This window comes from Pogona vitticeps, chromosome 2, assembly GCF_051106095.1.
Source record: "Pogona vitticeps strain Pit_001003342236 chromosome 2, PviZW2.1, whole genome shotgun sequence".
NCBI lineage: Eukaryota > Metazoa > Chordata > Lepidosauria > Squamata > Agamidae > Pogona > Pogona vitticeps.
In genome coordinates, this window is record NC_135784.1 from 6118220 (window position 1) to 6135401 (window position 17182).

The 17182-nt window shown below is 44.7% G+C and overlaps 1 protein-coding gene across 1 annotated transcript; it reads right to left on the reverse strand.

Moving 5' to 3' along the window:
- Positions 1–208: 208 nt before the first annotated feature.
- LOC140703782 (uncharacterized) lies at positions 209–15693 on the reverse strand. The gene is made up of 2 exons (XM_072987497.2): positions 15524–15693; positions 209–3252 (listed from the first exon to the last, which is right to left on the reverse strand). Exon 2 carries the CDS (start codon positions 2920–2922, stop codon positions 1201–1203), a length of 1722 nt encoding a protein of 573 aa, XP_072843598.2. The 5' UTR covers positions 2923–3252; positions 15524–15693; the 3' UTR covers positions 209–1200.
- Positions 15694–17182: the final 1489 nt, after the last annotated feature.

Here is a 17182-nt window from a genome sequence, read left to right on the forward strand (position 1 = left end):
GGCTGTTCAGGTCCTTAAAGTAGTTATAATTTAATAGAATTGGTATGTATTCTCAAAGGATTTCACAGCCTGGATCTGATGGTTGTTGTGGGTTTTCCGGCCACAGAGACTGGTGAAACATCAGGAAGAACAACCTTCAGAACATGGCCAAAGAGCCCAGAAAACTCACAACCATCAGAATTGGTATGTTTTGAAACAAAAATAACAATTTTGGTAAAATCATCTTCTTTATTATCGAGATTTTTCCCATCACTGAGATTTGTAGCTTATTCCAATCCTCCAGGTTTTTCTGTATTTCTTTCTGAATTATTATATAATTTTCTTTCATTAAATAAGTTGGGGTTTTTCTTCTGATGATAACTCGTAGATATTTCACCTTTTGTACCTCCTCAAAGCTAGTTTTCATTATCAATTTTTCGAAGTCTTTATTCAGGTTTTTGGTCAAGTATTTCGTATTTTGGTAGTTTATTTTAAGATCTAAGAAGGCTCCAAATTCTTCTATATTTCCCAATAATCTTCCATACTTTCTAGGGGATTTTCTAATATTAGTACTAAATCATCAGCTTATGCTTGTAGCTTAAACTCTTCTCTCCTGATTCTAAGATCTCTAATTCCAGTATTTCCTCTTAAGTGTCTATTCAAAATCTTTAATGTTAGAATAAACAGCAACAGAGAAATGGGGCAAACCTGTCTCGTGCCTTCTTCAATTTAGATATCGTCTCTTATTTGGCCTTTGACTTTCATTTTGACCTTCTGTTCAGTATATATTGCTTTAATTTATGTAGAAAAGTTCCTTCTCCCATCTTCTTCAATTGCAGCAATATAAACTTCCAGCTAAGTTGTTTTTTTCAACATCATGGTTAATTTCAGTAGTTAATTTCCTGACTGCTGAAATAGTTTCTTCTCATTCTGAAGATAAAACTTAGCATTCTAGGATAAAGAAGTCCCATCTGCTTCTTCTAAATACATTTCTTGATTAATAAAACTACTTAAAAATGACTATTTCTACATTGCATCCATGCATATGATTTCTTGTCAGAGTCCTATGTGAGTTCTCTGATATAAACTAAGTCTATGGTTTTGACTGAAACTCTTTCTGCATTCCATGCATTTATATTGTTTCTCCCCTGTCTGAGTTCTTTGATGGGAACTCAGGGAACTGTTCTGATTGAAGCTCTTTCCACATTACATGCATTTATATCATTTCTCCCCAGTGTGAGTTTTTTGATGTGAACTCAGGTGAACTCTCTGACTGAAGCTCTTTCCACATTCCATGCATTTATATGGCTTCTCCCCAGTGTGAGTTCTTTCATGTGAACTCAGGTGAGCTCTCTGACTGAAGCTCTTTCCACATTCCATGCATTTATATGGCTTCTCCCCTGTGTGAGTTCTTTGATGTAGACGCAGGGAACTGCTGTTACAAAAGCTCTTTCCACATTCCATGCAATTATATGGTTTGTCTCCAGTGTGAGTTCTTTGATGTGAACTCAGGTGACTGCTGTGACTGAAGCTCTTTCCACAATCCATGCATTTATATGGCTTCTCCCCAGTGTGAGTTCTTTGATGTGAACACAGGTGACTGCTGTGACTGAAGCTCTTTCCACATTCCATACATTTATATGGCTTCTCCCCTGTGTGAGTTCTTTGATGTAGACGCAGGGAATTGCTGTGACGGAAGCTCTTTCCACATTCCATGCATTTATATGGTTTGTCTCCAGTGTGGGTTATTTGATGTAAAATCAGGGCACCACTCTGACTGAAGCTCTTTCCACATTCAATGCATTTATATGATATCTCCCCGGTGTGAGTTCTTTGATGTGAACGAAGGTTGCCCTTTTGATTGAAACTTTTTCCACATTCCATGCATGTATATGGTTTCTCCCCAGTGTGAGTTCTTTGATGGGAACGAAGGTGACCCTTCTGGTTGAAGTTCTTTCCACATTCCATGCATTTATATGGTTTCTCCCCAGTGTGAATTCTTTGATGTGAACTCAGGTGAACGCCTAGACTGAAGGTCTTCCCACATTCCATGCACTTATATGGTTTCCTCCCTGTGTGAATTATTTGATGTGAACGAAGGTTACTGCTGTTATTGAAGCTCTTTCCACATTCCATGCATTTATATGGTTTCTCTCCAGTGTGAGTTCTTTGATGTGAACTCAGGTAAGCTCCTTGACTGAAACTCTTTCCACATTCCATGCATTTATATGGTTTCTCCCCAGTGTGAGTTCTTTGATGTGTACTCAGGTGAGTGCTGTTATTGAAGCTCTTTCCACATTCCATGCATTTATATGGTTTCTCCCCAGTGTGAGTTCTTTGATGTGTACTCAGGTGAGTGCTGTTATTGAAGGTCTTCCCACATTCCATGCATGTATATGGTTTCTCCCCAGTGTGAGTTCTTTGATGGGAACGAAGGTGACCCTTCTGGTTGAAGTTCTTTCCACATTCCATGCATTTATATGGTTTCTCCCCTGTGTGAATTCTTTTATGTGAACTCAGTTCATCTGTCCGACTGAAGCTCTTTCCACATTCCATGCATTTATATGGTTTCCTCCCTGTGTGAATTATTTGATGTGATCGAAGGTTACTGCTGTTATTGAAGCTCTTTCCACATTCCATACATTTATATGGTTTCTCTCCAGTGTGAGTTCTTTGATGTGAACTCAGGTAAGCTCCTTGACTGAAACTCTTTCCACATTCCATGCATTTATATGGTTTCTCCCCAGTGTGAGTTCTTTGATGTGTACTCAGGTGAGTGCTGTTATTGAAGCTCTTTCCACATTCCATGCATTTATATGGTTTCTCCCCAGTGTGAGTTCTTTGATGGGAACTGATGCTACCGCTCTGACTGAAGCTCTTTGAAAACTGGTACAGTCTCTCACCTCTCACAGGGTTTTCACATGAAGTACATTCACTGTGCATTGTGATTTTCTTTCCTTGTTCTATGCATTGACTTTGTTTCTCCTCTGGGTGGACTGTGTCACGTCTGTCATCTGAGGTTCTCTTGAATATTTATCTGCCCAGAGAACCTTTTCTCCTTCCTTTTCCTTGTTTATTTTTTCAGGTGATCAGAAGTGCATGTTCATCAACAGCAAAATCAGGAGATTTACTTTTTCCTCCTGTTTTCTGGCTTCTCCTCTTCCCTTTTCCCTTTTTTCAGTTAGTAGAAGTGTTTTCGTCCTTCATCCTTGGGCTTTTTTTCCACTGAAAGAATTACTCCCTCCATAGAACTCCAGTTGTCCTCTTCATCACCTAATGGAGAGAGAGAAAGAGATGAAAGAGAAATCCTATCTTCAAAAAGTGGAACCAGGGAACTACAGACCTGTCAGCCTGAAATCAATCTCAGGCAAAATGTTTGTTCTGATTACAAAGCAGACACTCTGCAAGCAGATTGAAAACATTTCAGTATAAACTGAAAGCCAACAGAGAAAGACTCAAAGAATCGGTCATGTTTAGCGAGAAAATTCAATGGCGCAGAATCACTGATAACATCTCCACATCCAACAATTGACAGTCAACTTTTTGTTGTGCACTGCTGGGGTCGTTTTCTCCAGCTGTGTGCCAATCCAGAATGGAGTTCAGCTGGCCTTCCCTGCCTCCTCTTCCAGTCAACCAATCATTAGGTCAGTGAGGGGAATTCTTGTCTCGCTTCCTCACCAGAGTGGTCAGCTGCAAGAGGAGGCAGAAAGGGCTGATCCACTGCCCAGACTGGATTGTCAACAAAGATGAAGGACCTTGGTGATGCATGACAAAATGTGAGTGGCCCAGCTGGCCCAGGGGCTGGGAAGAGGTTATGAATTTTGTTGTACGGTCAGAATTAATTTGGGTCCATCTCTACTTTCTTGATATGATAGCATCGAGCAGGGGATGGAACTTGATGGCCTGATAGCCCCCTTTAAAGTTGAATTATTCTATCATTCGACACCACGGCTGAGGGACTCGCAGTTGCATGATAGGGGATGTCAGGAACATCCTCTTCACTCCTAATCATCTTTGCTGCCCTGACTGGTTAAGCAAAATAACACAGGGGGGGAATTTCCACTGTGGTCATTAACCTTAAGAACAGCACCCTTCCAAAATGCCATTATAGTCTCTTCCATGTGCCACCTGAGATGCAAACTGTGGCAAGTTCTTTAAAAAGTTGTGATACATAAGATACTCAAGAGAGGTACAAGATGTACTATTAAAATGCAAAGCTGCCAAAGATTAGCTGAACTTTTGGAAGCAATTCCTCCCCTAAAACAATAAAGGCTAGCTACCTAGGGTATCTGGGTATAGCATTAATTATAGCATTAAATACAATATAGCATTAATTACAGCACTAAATACAATGCAATGCTATGTTACCATTGCTACATCTCCCAGTCAATGAAAAGGCTGAAAAACCTGTCACACTCTCCTCCTCCTTTGACACACTCCTAATCCCCCTTCATATAACTTAAATCAAAGTCTCTGCGTTGTGATGGTATCCTCATTCCCAGACTGTTAAGCAATTAGATGGTATCAAGTATTTCTCACTCTTAGACTGCTACCTAGAAGAGGACATTGGGCAGATGAAACAAAGCTGTTTCCCAGGCAGAGTCACACCACCTGTGGAAACTCTGAAAAGCAAATACTACAAAATCCATTTCCTCACATAGACCAATCAGCCTATCATCAATACCAGGAAATTCTTGAACACATTACAAAGCAGTCATTGTGCAGGCACCTGTGGTAAAAGAGACAAGAATGCAGAGGCTCTCGCCATCTCTCCCTAAAGGAATACAGACCACTCCGCCTCCTACCTTGCCCCAGATGGTACATCAGAACATAAATACCTGGGAATTGGAGATGAACCTACGGGGGTTAAACGTGTCTACCCAAACAGAGCAAGATTTGGCGGGAAGAGAGGAACGGGGGCGGTCCGTGGTTGAGGCGAGAATGGGGAATATAAACGTGGGCCGGGACAATATACCGGGTGATTGGGAATTGATCTGCGTACAAGATCCCTGGACTGGACAATGGGAACAGGTCAAGGTCCCAGGGAAGAAGCACTCCTTTGCACACCATGCCCGACGTTCCTAAATAAGACTTCAGATTTTGATTTACAAATGACTCCTGATTTATTGAACAAATTTGGGGAGGCCACCAGTGAACATTCATTCACAGCACCTAGAAAACAATGCAGTAATAACTAGAACAAATCCTACCAGACTAACCTTATCTCATGTTTTGACCTCCCTGACAGACAGAGGGAATACTATAGACATAGTATATCTTCACTTCAGCAAAACTTTTGACAGAATGCACCATGAACTTCTGATAAACACGCTAACTAGGTGTGGGCTGGATAGAAAAATTGTCAGGTGTACGAGCTTCTAACCCTAGATTTCTGCACACCAGGCTGAGCAGGTAGGACACCTAAGTAATTTTAAGTTTAGAAAAAGTCTCCCCTAATGGACAGATTCTCTTATTTCCAGAGGATTTTCATTGTTTTCCTCACGGGCTTCAATTTGCCCTCCCTGGAAGCAAGTTGTTACAAAAACACTCTTCACGTGCTCAGAATATCCAGGCCTATTAATCATGGGGCAGGAATTTAATCGGATGTGGCCACTTTCCAACTTCCAGCCCATCCCTTATGTTGTATGGGAATTTTTGTCATGGGCAATATCACTATTTCGCCTCCAATTCATTTAATAGAAATATTTTCATTCTCTAACATATTTTCTTTAGGAATTATGTCTGGGTGACACACTGTGACTTGCAAGCAAGAGCCTTTTATTGCAAGATACTTATTAGAATCTACATAACATCATCGGAGCTACAAAGAAGATCTTGGTTACTTTCTATCAAGTAGCACTGGACTATCCTCACCACAGGAGGCCCTTGCTCTTGGCTCTCTGCCCTTGCTTTAACTGGAGTTGCTATGGCAATAGTTTCAACTGCCTCTGTGGTAGCTCCCTTATGCTGTACACAATATATCTTCTTTGCCTGATTGGAATTTCCCCCTTTTTGTTGGTTATTTTCCCTTGTATTTTGGATCTGACACTAGGCCCAAAAGTGTCCTTTCTCTTTGCACCCGTAACATAGTTTGTTGGCTCTGAGTTTGAAATACGGGACTTTGCTAACCTTTCCCTCAGAGCTATTATGTTGATGGTGATTCAGATCGGGATGAGGGCTTTCCAGTAGCTTGAGTACTTCTGAGGTATTCTTTGCTGTGTGGGGTCCCTCTCCTCCTGTCATCCTACATTTTCCTGCCAATTTTACCTCAGAAAACCTGAGGTTTCTTATTTAATTAATGGAACCTGCATTTTCACTTGCTTCCAGTACAGTGGGGTCTTGACTTAAGAACGCCTTGAGTTAAGAACATTTTGACTTAAGAACCACTCTCATAGGAAAATATTGACTTGACTTACATACTTAGATTTGAGTTAAGAACTAAAAAAAACCACGTGGGAGGCAGGGAAAGTGCAAAATTTGAACTTTCAGTTAACTGTTGGCCAGTGAAAAGGGTGCCTGTCTGCTTCCTCACTCCTCCCAGCATTTAGAGAGTGGATTGGGAGACAGTCTTCAGACTGCCTGGTACTGTACTGCCTGGACTGTATTTTCCCTGCCTTCCCTGAACCTTTCTTGACCTAAGAAAAAAAGAAACATAATATCCCCCTCTAGTGGTCGAAGGCGGAATAGCAGCTTCCCATTAGTTTCTATGGACAGAAAAGAGCAGATACGGATCAAATGGTTTTCAATGCATTCCTATGGGAAATGCAGATTTGACTTGAGAACATTTTGACTTGAGAACCGCCTTCCAATACGGATTAAGTTCTCAAGTCAAGACCCCACTGTACAGCTTTAGGATTTTTGTCTCTCACTAAATGCCGTAAAGAATTGCTCCGGCCGTATCACATTTTTCATTTGATTTAATGAAGTGCCATTCTCACGCTTCAACCACTTCTCCAAGTACTGAACTAATTTCACTCCCAATTGGGAATAGGATTCCTCAGGCTTTTTGGTCAGGGCATGAAATGTTCACCTCAGGTGCTCTGCATTAATGCCATATCTAGCATAAACCATTTTTCCAAAAGCCTCAAAGTCTCTGGCTTGCTCTAAAGGCATTTACGAATACAAATCTGCTAAATCTCCACTTATTTGGGATCTTAGCATGATCATCTTCTCTTGCTCTTTCACATTAAAGTTCCAGCAAGCATGTTCAAAGGAAATTATGAAAGCTTCTGGGCAATCACCTTTTCTATATTGGGGAAATTTCTTTAAATCTATTTTTGAGAGATTTCCCTCAGCATTGCTGTTGTTGTTGTTATTTTGAGATGCCAATTCCAATTATCTCATTTGTAATTGAAACTCCATCTCTTTTTGTCTTAATTCCATTTGTCTAGCCTCAGACTCAGCTTTTAGTTCCTGAGCTTTTTCTTCAGCCTAGCTTGTTCTCTAATTTCTAATTCCCTAAGCTTGAATTCCTGTAGTAACCTCCATTTTGCAAACCCTTGGGAGCTTAGATCACGTTCTCTTCCTGAGGCACCCTCATGAGTTTCTTCCTGTTCCCCAGATAGAGGAACTCCACTTCCCTCCATTTCCTGAGGTAAACCTTGTGCCTCTTCCATTACCTCCATTACTAGCTTTTTACTTCGTTTAGGTGGCATACATATGTGTATTTATTTAGATAAGAGCTGGTTTATATTGCAGAGAGATAGTCAAGCCTCTTTTTAAAATACTTTTTTCTTTCTGAGATACAGTGGTGCCTCGCATAACGTTTGTTTCGTTTAACGTTTTTTTCGTTTAACGTTTATTTTTTCAGAGTCAGATTGTGCTTTGTATAACGTTTTTCCCTATGGGCGATTTTCACATAGCGATTTTGGGACCATGCTTCGCTTAACGTATTTTGTTTTAGGTCCCCTGCTTCACTTAATGATGTTCATTTTTTCAATTACAAAAGTGTCTTAACATGTTGAAAAATGGTTTTAAATGCTTGGAATCGTTAGTGCACCTTCTAAAATGTGTGCATACTTAATTTGGCGTTCATCTGACTTTTCGTTAATTTTTTGTGAATTTTTTTCTCCCCCATAGGAAACAATGGAGCTGTCAGATTTTGACAGCTGTCAAAAGTTGGGGGGGGGGGAAATTCACCATAAATTAACGAAAAGTCAGATCAAAGCCAAATTAACTTTTGCATCCGTTTTAGAGGGTGTAGAAGCTAATCCAAGCATTTAAAACCATTTTTAACCCTTTTATGACACACTTAAATTTGCAAAAATTGACTTCGCAAAGCCATCGAAATGTATTGAGTCGGCTTCAATACATTCCAATGGAGGAAACATTGTATCGTTTAACGATGTTTCCTATGGGTTTTTTCGCTTAAGGACGGCAATCCGTGCCTATTGGAATGGATTAACCGGTTTCCAATGCATTCCTATGGGAAATGGTGTTTCGCATAAAGTTTTTTTCGCATAAGGTTTTTTTTTTTTTTGAACCAATTAAAAACGTTATGTGAGGCACCACTGTACTCTGTTTCCCTTGGCAGCTAAGGGTTGCTACACTTTTTCTTTCTGGCACCTCACCAGCCATGCTGTTCCTTGGTCTGAGACAATCTTTTTTGCCTCCAGACACAAAACCACTTCTGATCTTTTTCAAGCCTCTGCTTCTTCCTATTACCTCAGACCTGTTTTGACCCTGGCTTCCACTTTTTCTCCTCAAGCACTCTCTTAACACTTGGAGCCTTGGATTCTAATTTAGCCCAATGGGTCTGTTCAAATCCTGAGGTAAATTCAACCATAATTTTTCCCTCAGAGTCGTTTCCTGCCCTTAGTCCCGCCTAAGATCTGTGTTCAGGAGCCCCGCTACTAAGCTTTTCCACAAAAGCTCTAGTGAGTAACCCACTCCTTCACGACATCTTTCTCTCTGACTAATAGGTACCTTTGACTCAGAAAAATTCCCTTTTACTTTGGCTTTACTGAACTCTATTTGGATCCCGCCGCTGGTCACCACTTCTGACATTTACCCACATGGCCCCTGCCTGCTTCTCCACACAAGGAGCTCACGCTATGTCTTCTGACCACTTGAGACATTTCTTCTTTTCCTTGCTGCCACCAATGGATTTTCTTTTATCCACAATACCAAGAAATGTAGACAAACACTTGTCTGATTACTGCCAACAAAAGTTAGTTATTTGTTCAGGTTATTAAAGTTGTTAAGGATCACAGATGTTCTTTCATTTAATACTTACAATCAAATCATTCAAGTGTCAGATAATTTTCGACATAAACAATCACCACCTAGTATATTTATTGATCTTGACCAGCTTATCACTATTATTTATCTTATCTCAATCTCCCTGACTCTCTCTCTTTCTCTGCAATTTCTCTCTACCCATCTCAAAAACCACCCTCAACAACCAACAATCTCCACCATCAACCCCCCTTCTCTCTCTTGCCAAGCCCCTCCACTCCTCTCATAGGTTCATGTAAATGAGACCCTGAATGTGATTGACAGGAGTGAAATGGGGCGGCGTAAAGCAGTGCCATCTAACCACTTCAAAATTCGACAACTGAAGAATGGATTACAACAAGCCATAGATTTCTGATAATAAAAAAGGGCAATGAACCCAGTAATTATTAACCAACTACAGTGATGCCTCGCATAGCGATCACTCCGTTGAGCGATGAAATCGCTTACCGATGGAGTTTTTGCTATCACAAAATCGATTGCTTTGCGATGGTCCCTATGGGTTTTTTCGCTTTGCGATGATCGCAGGGAAGCGATCATGGCAAAGCGACCCTTTTTTAACAGCTGATCAGTGGTTTCAAAATAGCCGCCGGGAAAACAAAATGGTTGCCCGCTGTTTTTCCTCGCTTAAGAGGCACCGAAAATGTCCGCCCCTATGGAGGATCTTTGCTTAAAGGTGAGTTTTTAGCCCATAGGAAAGCATTAATCATGTTTAAATGTGTTTCTATGGGCTTTTTAATTTTGCTTAGCGATGAAATCGCTTAGCAACGTTTTTCCCAGAACGGATTAAAGTCGCTAAGTGAGGCACCACTGTACATGCCTTCAAACAACGTTCAAGCTCCTCACAGGCATGCTGGCAAGATCAATATCTGCACACTTAACTGAAAACTCCGTGCACCCAATTGAACAGAAAGGGAACTTTGAAAGTCAAGAACCACAAAAGATCAGCTGCTTATTGATAAAACTTTACTGAAGAATACAAAAAGATGAAAAACAAACCATAACATGCCCTGGACAGACAATAAAAAGGCATCTGACTTATTGTCACACAGCTGGATTAACACCTGCCTAAATTTTTTTGGGATTAGTAAAAACCTGGTAAATAAATCGAGGAAGTGGACAAATGTGCAGCTCTGTCTATACACCATTGCAAAAACTAGAGTAAATAGAGTTAAAAATGGCAATATTATAAAATCACTTTCAAGTGATGAAAATTTTAAATACTTTGGAATAATAGAAGTAGACAACATCATGCACACAAAAGTTAAAGAATTGTCAGAAAGAGATCAAGTAACTGTGGAAAATCTTAAAATCAAAATTAAATAGGGGAAATACAATCAAAGCCATAAAAACATGGGCTGTTCTAGTAAGTAGATACCCAGCTGGAATAATGAATTGGACTCAAAATGAAATAGAAGAATTGAAAAACATGGAAACTTTTGAAGACGTACCACACACTACATCCAAAAAGCAATGTGGACAGATTATATTTACCACAAAAAAATCAGAGGCCATGGATTACTGCAAATGCAGCTGGTAGTAGAGGAAGAAAGAAGAAGCCTAAATAACTATATCGTTATAAGCAGAGAAAAATTACAGAAAGCAGTGAAAATGAAGAATATTTTGAAAACAACAGAAACCAAGGCTCAGTATAAGAAACAACCATTTGAAAAGAAATTAAACAGCTGGAAAAATAAACCACTACGTGGACAACACTTGAGAAATACCGATGGAAAGCATGATGCTAATTCAACATGGGCATGGCTAATACTGGGGACCCTTAAGACAGAAACTGAAGGCTTGATTTTTGCTGTACAAGAACAAGCACTCCAAACCAACGTGATGAAAGCTAATATACAAGGAGTAAGTGCTAACAGCACATGTTGACTCTGCCAAGAAAAAGATAAAACTGTATCCCACCTCATCTGTGAATGTCTGATTTCACAAACAGATTACAAAGTCAGAGGTGAGAGAGTGGCAAAGTTAGTGGGGTGGTCATTATAAAAAACAATATAACTTGCTAGTCTCCAAAAACCCACGGGAACATCAAGTAGAGAAGGTGTCAGAAAACAAGGAAGTCAAGATCTTGTGGGATTTCTGGATCCAAACGGACAGACACCTTGAACATGGTAGTAATGGAATGAAGAAATGCCTGGATCATTGTCATTGCAATTCCAGGGGAGGCCAGAGTTGAAAATAAAGAATTGGAAAAACTAACAAAGTACAGAGAAGTGGCCACTGAAACATCTTGCCTCTTGGTGCTGCCAGTTCAGCCATATTAAAAAATATTGGGGACAAGAGAAAGACTTGAAGATCCCAGGATCTTAATCCCAGGATCAAGAGGAAATCCTTCAAGGTAGGCTTCAGCAGTATGTGGACCGAGAACTCCCAGAAGTACAAGCTGGATTCCGAAGGGGCAGAGGAACTCGAGACCAAATTGCTAACATGCGCTGGATTATGCGGAAAGCCAGAGAGTTCCAGAAAAATATCTACTTCTGCTTCATTGACTATGCGAAATCTTTTGACTGTGTGGACCACAGCAAACTGTGGCAAGTTCTTAAAGAAATGGGAGTGCCTGACCACTTTATCTGTCTCCTGAGAAACCTATATGTGGGACAGGAAGCAACAGTTAGAACTGGTCATGGAACAACTCATTGGTTCAAAATTGGGCAAGGAGTACGACAAGGCTGTATATTGTCCCCCTGCTTATTCAACTTATATGCAGAATACATCATGCGGAAGGCTGGACTGGAGGAATCCCAAACCGGAATTAAGATTGCCGGAAGAAATATCAACAATCTCAGATATGCAGATGATACCATTCTGATGGCAGAAAGTGAGGAGGAATTAAAGAACCTTGTAATGAGGGTAAGAGGAGAGTGCAAAAAACGGTCTGAAACTCAACATCAAAAAAACTAAGATCATGGCCACTGGTCCCATCACCTCCTGGCAAACAGAAGGGGAAGATACAGAGACAGTGACATATTTTACTTTCTTGGGCTCCATGATCACTGCAGATGGTGACAGTAGCTAGAAAATTAAAAGACGCCTGCTTCTGGGGAGGAAAGCAATGGCAAACCTTGATAGCATCTTAAAAAGCAAAGACATCACAGTGCGAACAAAAGTCCGAATAGTCAAAGCTATGGTTTTTCCTGTCGTGATGTATGGATGTGAGAGCTGGACCATAAAGAAAGCAGACCGTCGAAGAATTGATGCCTTTGAATTGTGGTGTTGTAGGAGACTCTTGAGAGTCCCCTGGACTGCAAGGAGAACAATCCTATAAATTCTAAAGGAAATCAACCCTGAGTGCTCACTGGAAGGACAGATCCTGAAGCTGAGGCTCCAGTACTTTGGCCATCTGATGAGAAGACTCCTTGGAAAAGACCTTGATGTTAGGAAAGTGTGAGGGCAAGAGGAGAAGGGGATGACCGAGGATGAGATGGCTGGACAGTGTCTGCGAAGCAACCAACATGAAATTGACAGAACTCTGGGAGGCAGTGGAAGACAGGAGGGCCTGGCGTGCTCTGGTCCATGGGGTCACGAAGAGTCGGACACGACTAAATGACTAAACGAACGAACAATGTTCTTGGGGAGAAACTGGCCAGGAATAGAAGACCTGGCTGAAACGGTAGCAGAAGGATGAACTGGGGAGGGGGAGGAAACAACACCAGAAGAAGAGGTGTTGCACCTTTCGCGAGAACAATTATGAAACTGGCAGCGAGATGATTCAGAACTGGAGACATTAGAGGGGAAAAGGGACCTGAAGGGAATACAAAAAGAGGATAAGATGGAATTGAGGAATGGGATGCTCTACAGCACGGATCCCCAACTCCCAATCTGTGGCCTGGTGCCAGTCCGTGGGCTTCCTTGAACTGGCCCGTGGACATGGATCTCTGCCCCCCAGCACACATGAATGGTGGGTGCGTCATGCTTTCAGAAGGGCGTGTTGTGCTTCTGTGTAGTGTGACACCCCTCCGTGAGCGCGACACACCCCTCCATGAGCATGACATGCCCACCCGTGAGCATGACACACCCCTCCACAAGCACAGGAGTGCACCCGCACATGGTGCCCACACTCCACAACCACTCCATGGTGCCAAAAAGGTTGGGGACTGCTGCTCTACAGGGTACTAAAATTGGGGGGATTAAGAGAGACAAATGCGGTGCTTCGATTGGCTCATGACCTACCCCGAGCAGGACCCACATGGGGGTGCAGAAAACCCTGGCCAGAGGAAAACGGTGGTTCTTCTGGCCAAACAGGAGGAAAGAGGTGGACGAAGGCTACCCATCACGTCCCCAAGGCCCATTCCCTCCAGTGAAGCCACCCCCAGCAGGGCCATGAACACCGAGGCCCCACCGAGGACAGGCCTTTCGACAGAATAGGGAGATTTTCGACAATAGGTTTCTCTAAAAAAAGGTCTTTCCTGACCAAGGATCTCACTTTTATGAGCTGGACCTTGGAACCGACGTGGAAATAAATTGTAAGGGGCAAGGCCACCAAAGGTTTCCATTTATCATCCCCAAGCAAATGGGCAAATGGAAACATTTAATCAGACATAAAAGGGTACGTCTTGACACCTGTGGAAGAATGGGTGGGAAGCACCAAGAAAAATCCTTAATTTGAAAAAAGTAAAGCCTCCTAGTGCTGCCGGCAGTGGGGCTGAAATGCTCCAACATCCTTATTCAAGCGGCACAAGAAAGGGCATTTTGCTGATGGCAGAGTAGCTGGCTGGAGAGCTCTGGGGTTCAGGATTGGTGGCTGTGGAGGTTGGGGGTTCAATTCCCCCCCATGGGCCTCCTCCCATGAGAAGAGCCAGTGGGGGCAGCCTTGGGCCAGCTCTTTCGTTGCAGGAGAAGGGAAGGGGAAACGGCTTCTGAGGACTCTGGGAAACTTTGGGAAAAGGGTCACCCAAGTCAGAATGGGGTTGCTGGCAGACCATGATGATGATGATGATGATGATGATGATGGCTGTCTTAATCGTATGGTGGTGCCTCTGATGGCAATAAAAGGAGCTCACCTGCCTTGCAAAGGTTGGAGGGATCTGGCGTTCAATCTCTTTCGGTCCTAGGAGAGATCGGCTCTGTCTGCCTTCGCCCTCCCTGGGAGAAAAGAATAAGCCAAAGGATCCCTCTGGAGAGATCCAGGGAGGAAGGAAGAGGAAAAATATTTCCCTCTGGTCAGCTGCGTTACTCCTGCTTACATCCGGTGGGGCAGAGAAAGGAACAGCCGAAGAATGAAAATAACTGTGAGGGAGGGAAGGGACAGGCCTTTTGCAAACGGGACAGCTCTGAATGGTGCCTCCAGGAGAAAGGCCCTGATTGGAGAAGCCTCTTCCTTGCAGCCAGGAGAGGATCCTCTCCTGAGGGGGGGGGGAGTCTTTCCGCCTCTGCCCCAAACCTTCCTGGGCCTCTTTCTCTTTCTGCCCTGCTTTCCTCTCAGGAGAAACAAAAAAGGCTTTTCTTGCAAAGCCAAAAGGAATGCCCCCCCAAACACACACAGAGAGAGAAAGAGAAAGAGAGAGAGAGAGAGATGGAGAGGGAGGAAATCCCTCCACCCGCCCCCCTTCCTGTAGTGGATCCCCAGCCTGGGATTTGGTCAAGAGGGCGATCTGGTCGGCCCTTCCCTCTCCTCCATCCACAGCGACTGAACCAAGTGCTCCTTAAGAGTCACCTTCAAACATCCTAAACTGGGAGGGGGGAAGGGGGATCCCGAAGAGGCTCAGGAGGGCAGGGCAGGCATCTGGGGGGGGGGGAGCCGCCTCACAGCCAGCTGAGCCCCTTATCCCCCAAAGCCCTATTTCTGGGGCCCCTTGTGTCCCCCCCTTTGCAGTCCCCCCTCCCTCCCTGCTGCACCCCATAGCCTGCTTCTCACCTGGGAGAGTGAGGTTTGAGGGGGGTTTCCTGGAGGAAGGAGAAATTGCGGAGGAAGAGAAAGACCACGGGGGGGGGGGACGCTCCCTCCCCCTCCCCAAAAAAGTACGCCTGCAGGAACTGGGGAAACAAAGGGGGTCTCCTCACAGGAAAGCCGAGGAGGACCCATCAACACGCACAGAGAAAGGGTCGGGGTTTCTTGCGGGGGGGGGGGGAGGGCGGGATCCCAGACTTCCCATCTGTCCCCCTCCCAATTTACACCCCCTCAGAGAAAGCAGAGGAGGAGGGACAGGAGAAAAATAAACAGACGCCTCGCCTTCCCTCCCCCCCCCCATTGCAAGGCCTTTGTGGATTGCAGACCGAGAGGGAGGGAAGAGGGGGCTCGATCCGAATTGCACCTCCCCCCCATCTTGCAACATTGCCCCCCCCCATTCCTCACCTCCTCGCCGGTCCTCATTCGGGAAACTCACGAGGCAGCCCCTCCCTTGCAAAGCGGCCTCTCCCGGGGCGGGGGGGGGGGAATCCGAGAGGGCCGGAGCCGGGCTTCCCACCTCCGGTACCCCTTCGGCGCAGCCGCACTGGGAGCAGCTCAAAGGTGGGGGGGAGGGGGAGCCGAAGGGGCGGAGCCTCAAAGGGGGGGCAGAAAAAGGAAAGGGGAGACCCGGGTGGGGGGTGCCAGAGCCTCTTTATTCCCCCCCCCCCCCCGCTGTCGCCGCAGGGCTAACGCCGTCCTCTCGGAATGAAAGCGAGACAGATCGATCCACTGGGGAGGGAGGGGGAAGGCAGGGGGGGTCCGAGGGGGAAGGCGGGACCCCTCCCCCTCCCAGCGAGGAAAGGGGAAGAAGGCGCCCCCCCCGGCTGGCCCCTTTGGGGTCACATGCCGGGCTCGGAAGGAAGATCAGAGGATCTGCAAGCTGAAATATGTGCAAGCCTTCCTAGTGACAGAAAGGGCAGCCGGGTCACTGTGCAAGTGACACACCCACCCACCCACGCACCCACCCACAGAGAGAGAGAGAGAGAGAGAGAGAGAGAGAGAGAGAGAGATGGGTCACTGTGCAAGTGACACACACACACAGACACAACTGGGTCACCGTGCAAGTGACACACACACACACACACAAAGTCATTCATAAGAGGCAAAACAGATCCCCATCACGGGTCAAAGCCCAGGGTGTCCAACTGGAGTCCCTGGGTTCTCCCCTCCAGGAAGGACCAGAGCCACCATAAAAAAAGATGCCCCCAAGCCCATCCTGGAGAAAAAGACCCTCAAGGAGACTGTGGATGATGATATTGGAAGCTCAGGAGAGGTCCGACAGAACCGTAAAGGGGACATGCCCTCCCCTGGTCCAGATCCCAGCCAAGGTCGTCCCTCAAAGGGGACCAAAGCCCTCATCTCTGTCCTGGAGGAGTTTCCATTAGAGTTTCAAAGTGGCTATGAGTTCAGATCATTCCCCAGAGGTGCCTCCTTGGATGCCACAGATCTGGAGGGTCCCATCCAGCTCTGAAGCTCTTAGGATGATTATTATATTGTTGCACTAAAACCTCTGTGTGGATGGCTCTAGGTGTGGGTGGCTTTCACTGGGCCTTAAACAGCTGGGGTCAGGAGGGGAGGCCTTCTGGAATAGGCAGATCTCTTCCCCTCCCATCCTCCATGGCATTCAGTTGGCTGACCATCATCCACGTGCCTTGCATGTCACCGTCCTTGCTCTGTGATTGGTTGCTGGGAGGTAAACACAGACTTAATTTGCACGTCTGGTAGTTGAGACATGCATCTCTGAGGAAATGCCATGAGGCCTGGAATGTGGACAGGTGGTCCTAGAGAAGGTGCTTTCTCCTTAAGGTTCAGCCTGACCCCGCTTGTTGTGGGGGGGGTCTGTTGGGGGGAACCTTGCCCTGGGCTCTGGACCCCCGTTGCTTTCATCTCGGCATTTTTCTTTGTTAGAGTTTCACACTTTGCGGTGCATTGACGGCTGTGAGTGCGGGGACGATGGGCAAGAGAGTTCCTTCTCCTGGGAGGCTTACGACAGGTGAGAGATCCCCAAGTGGGAGCCCACCTGGGACCTTTATAAACATTACTGGAATCTACCATCAACAGACA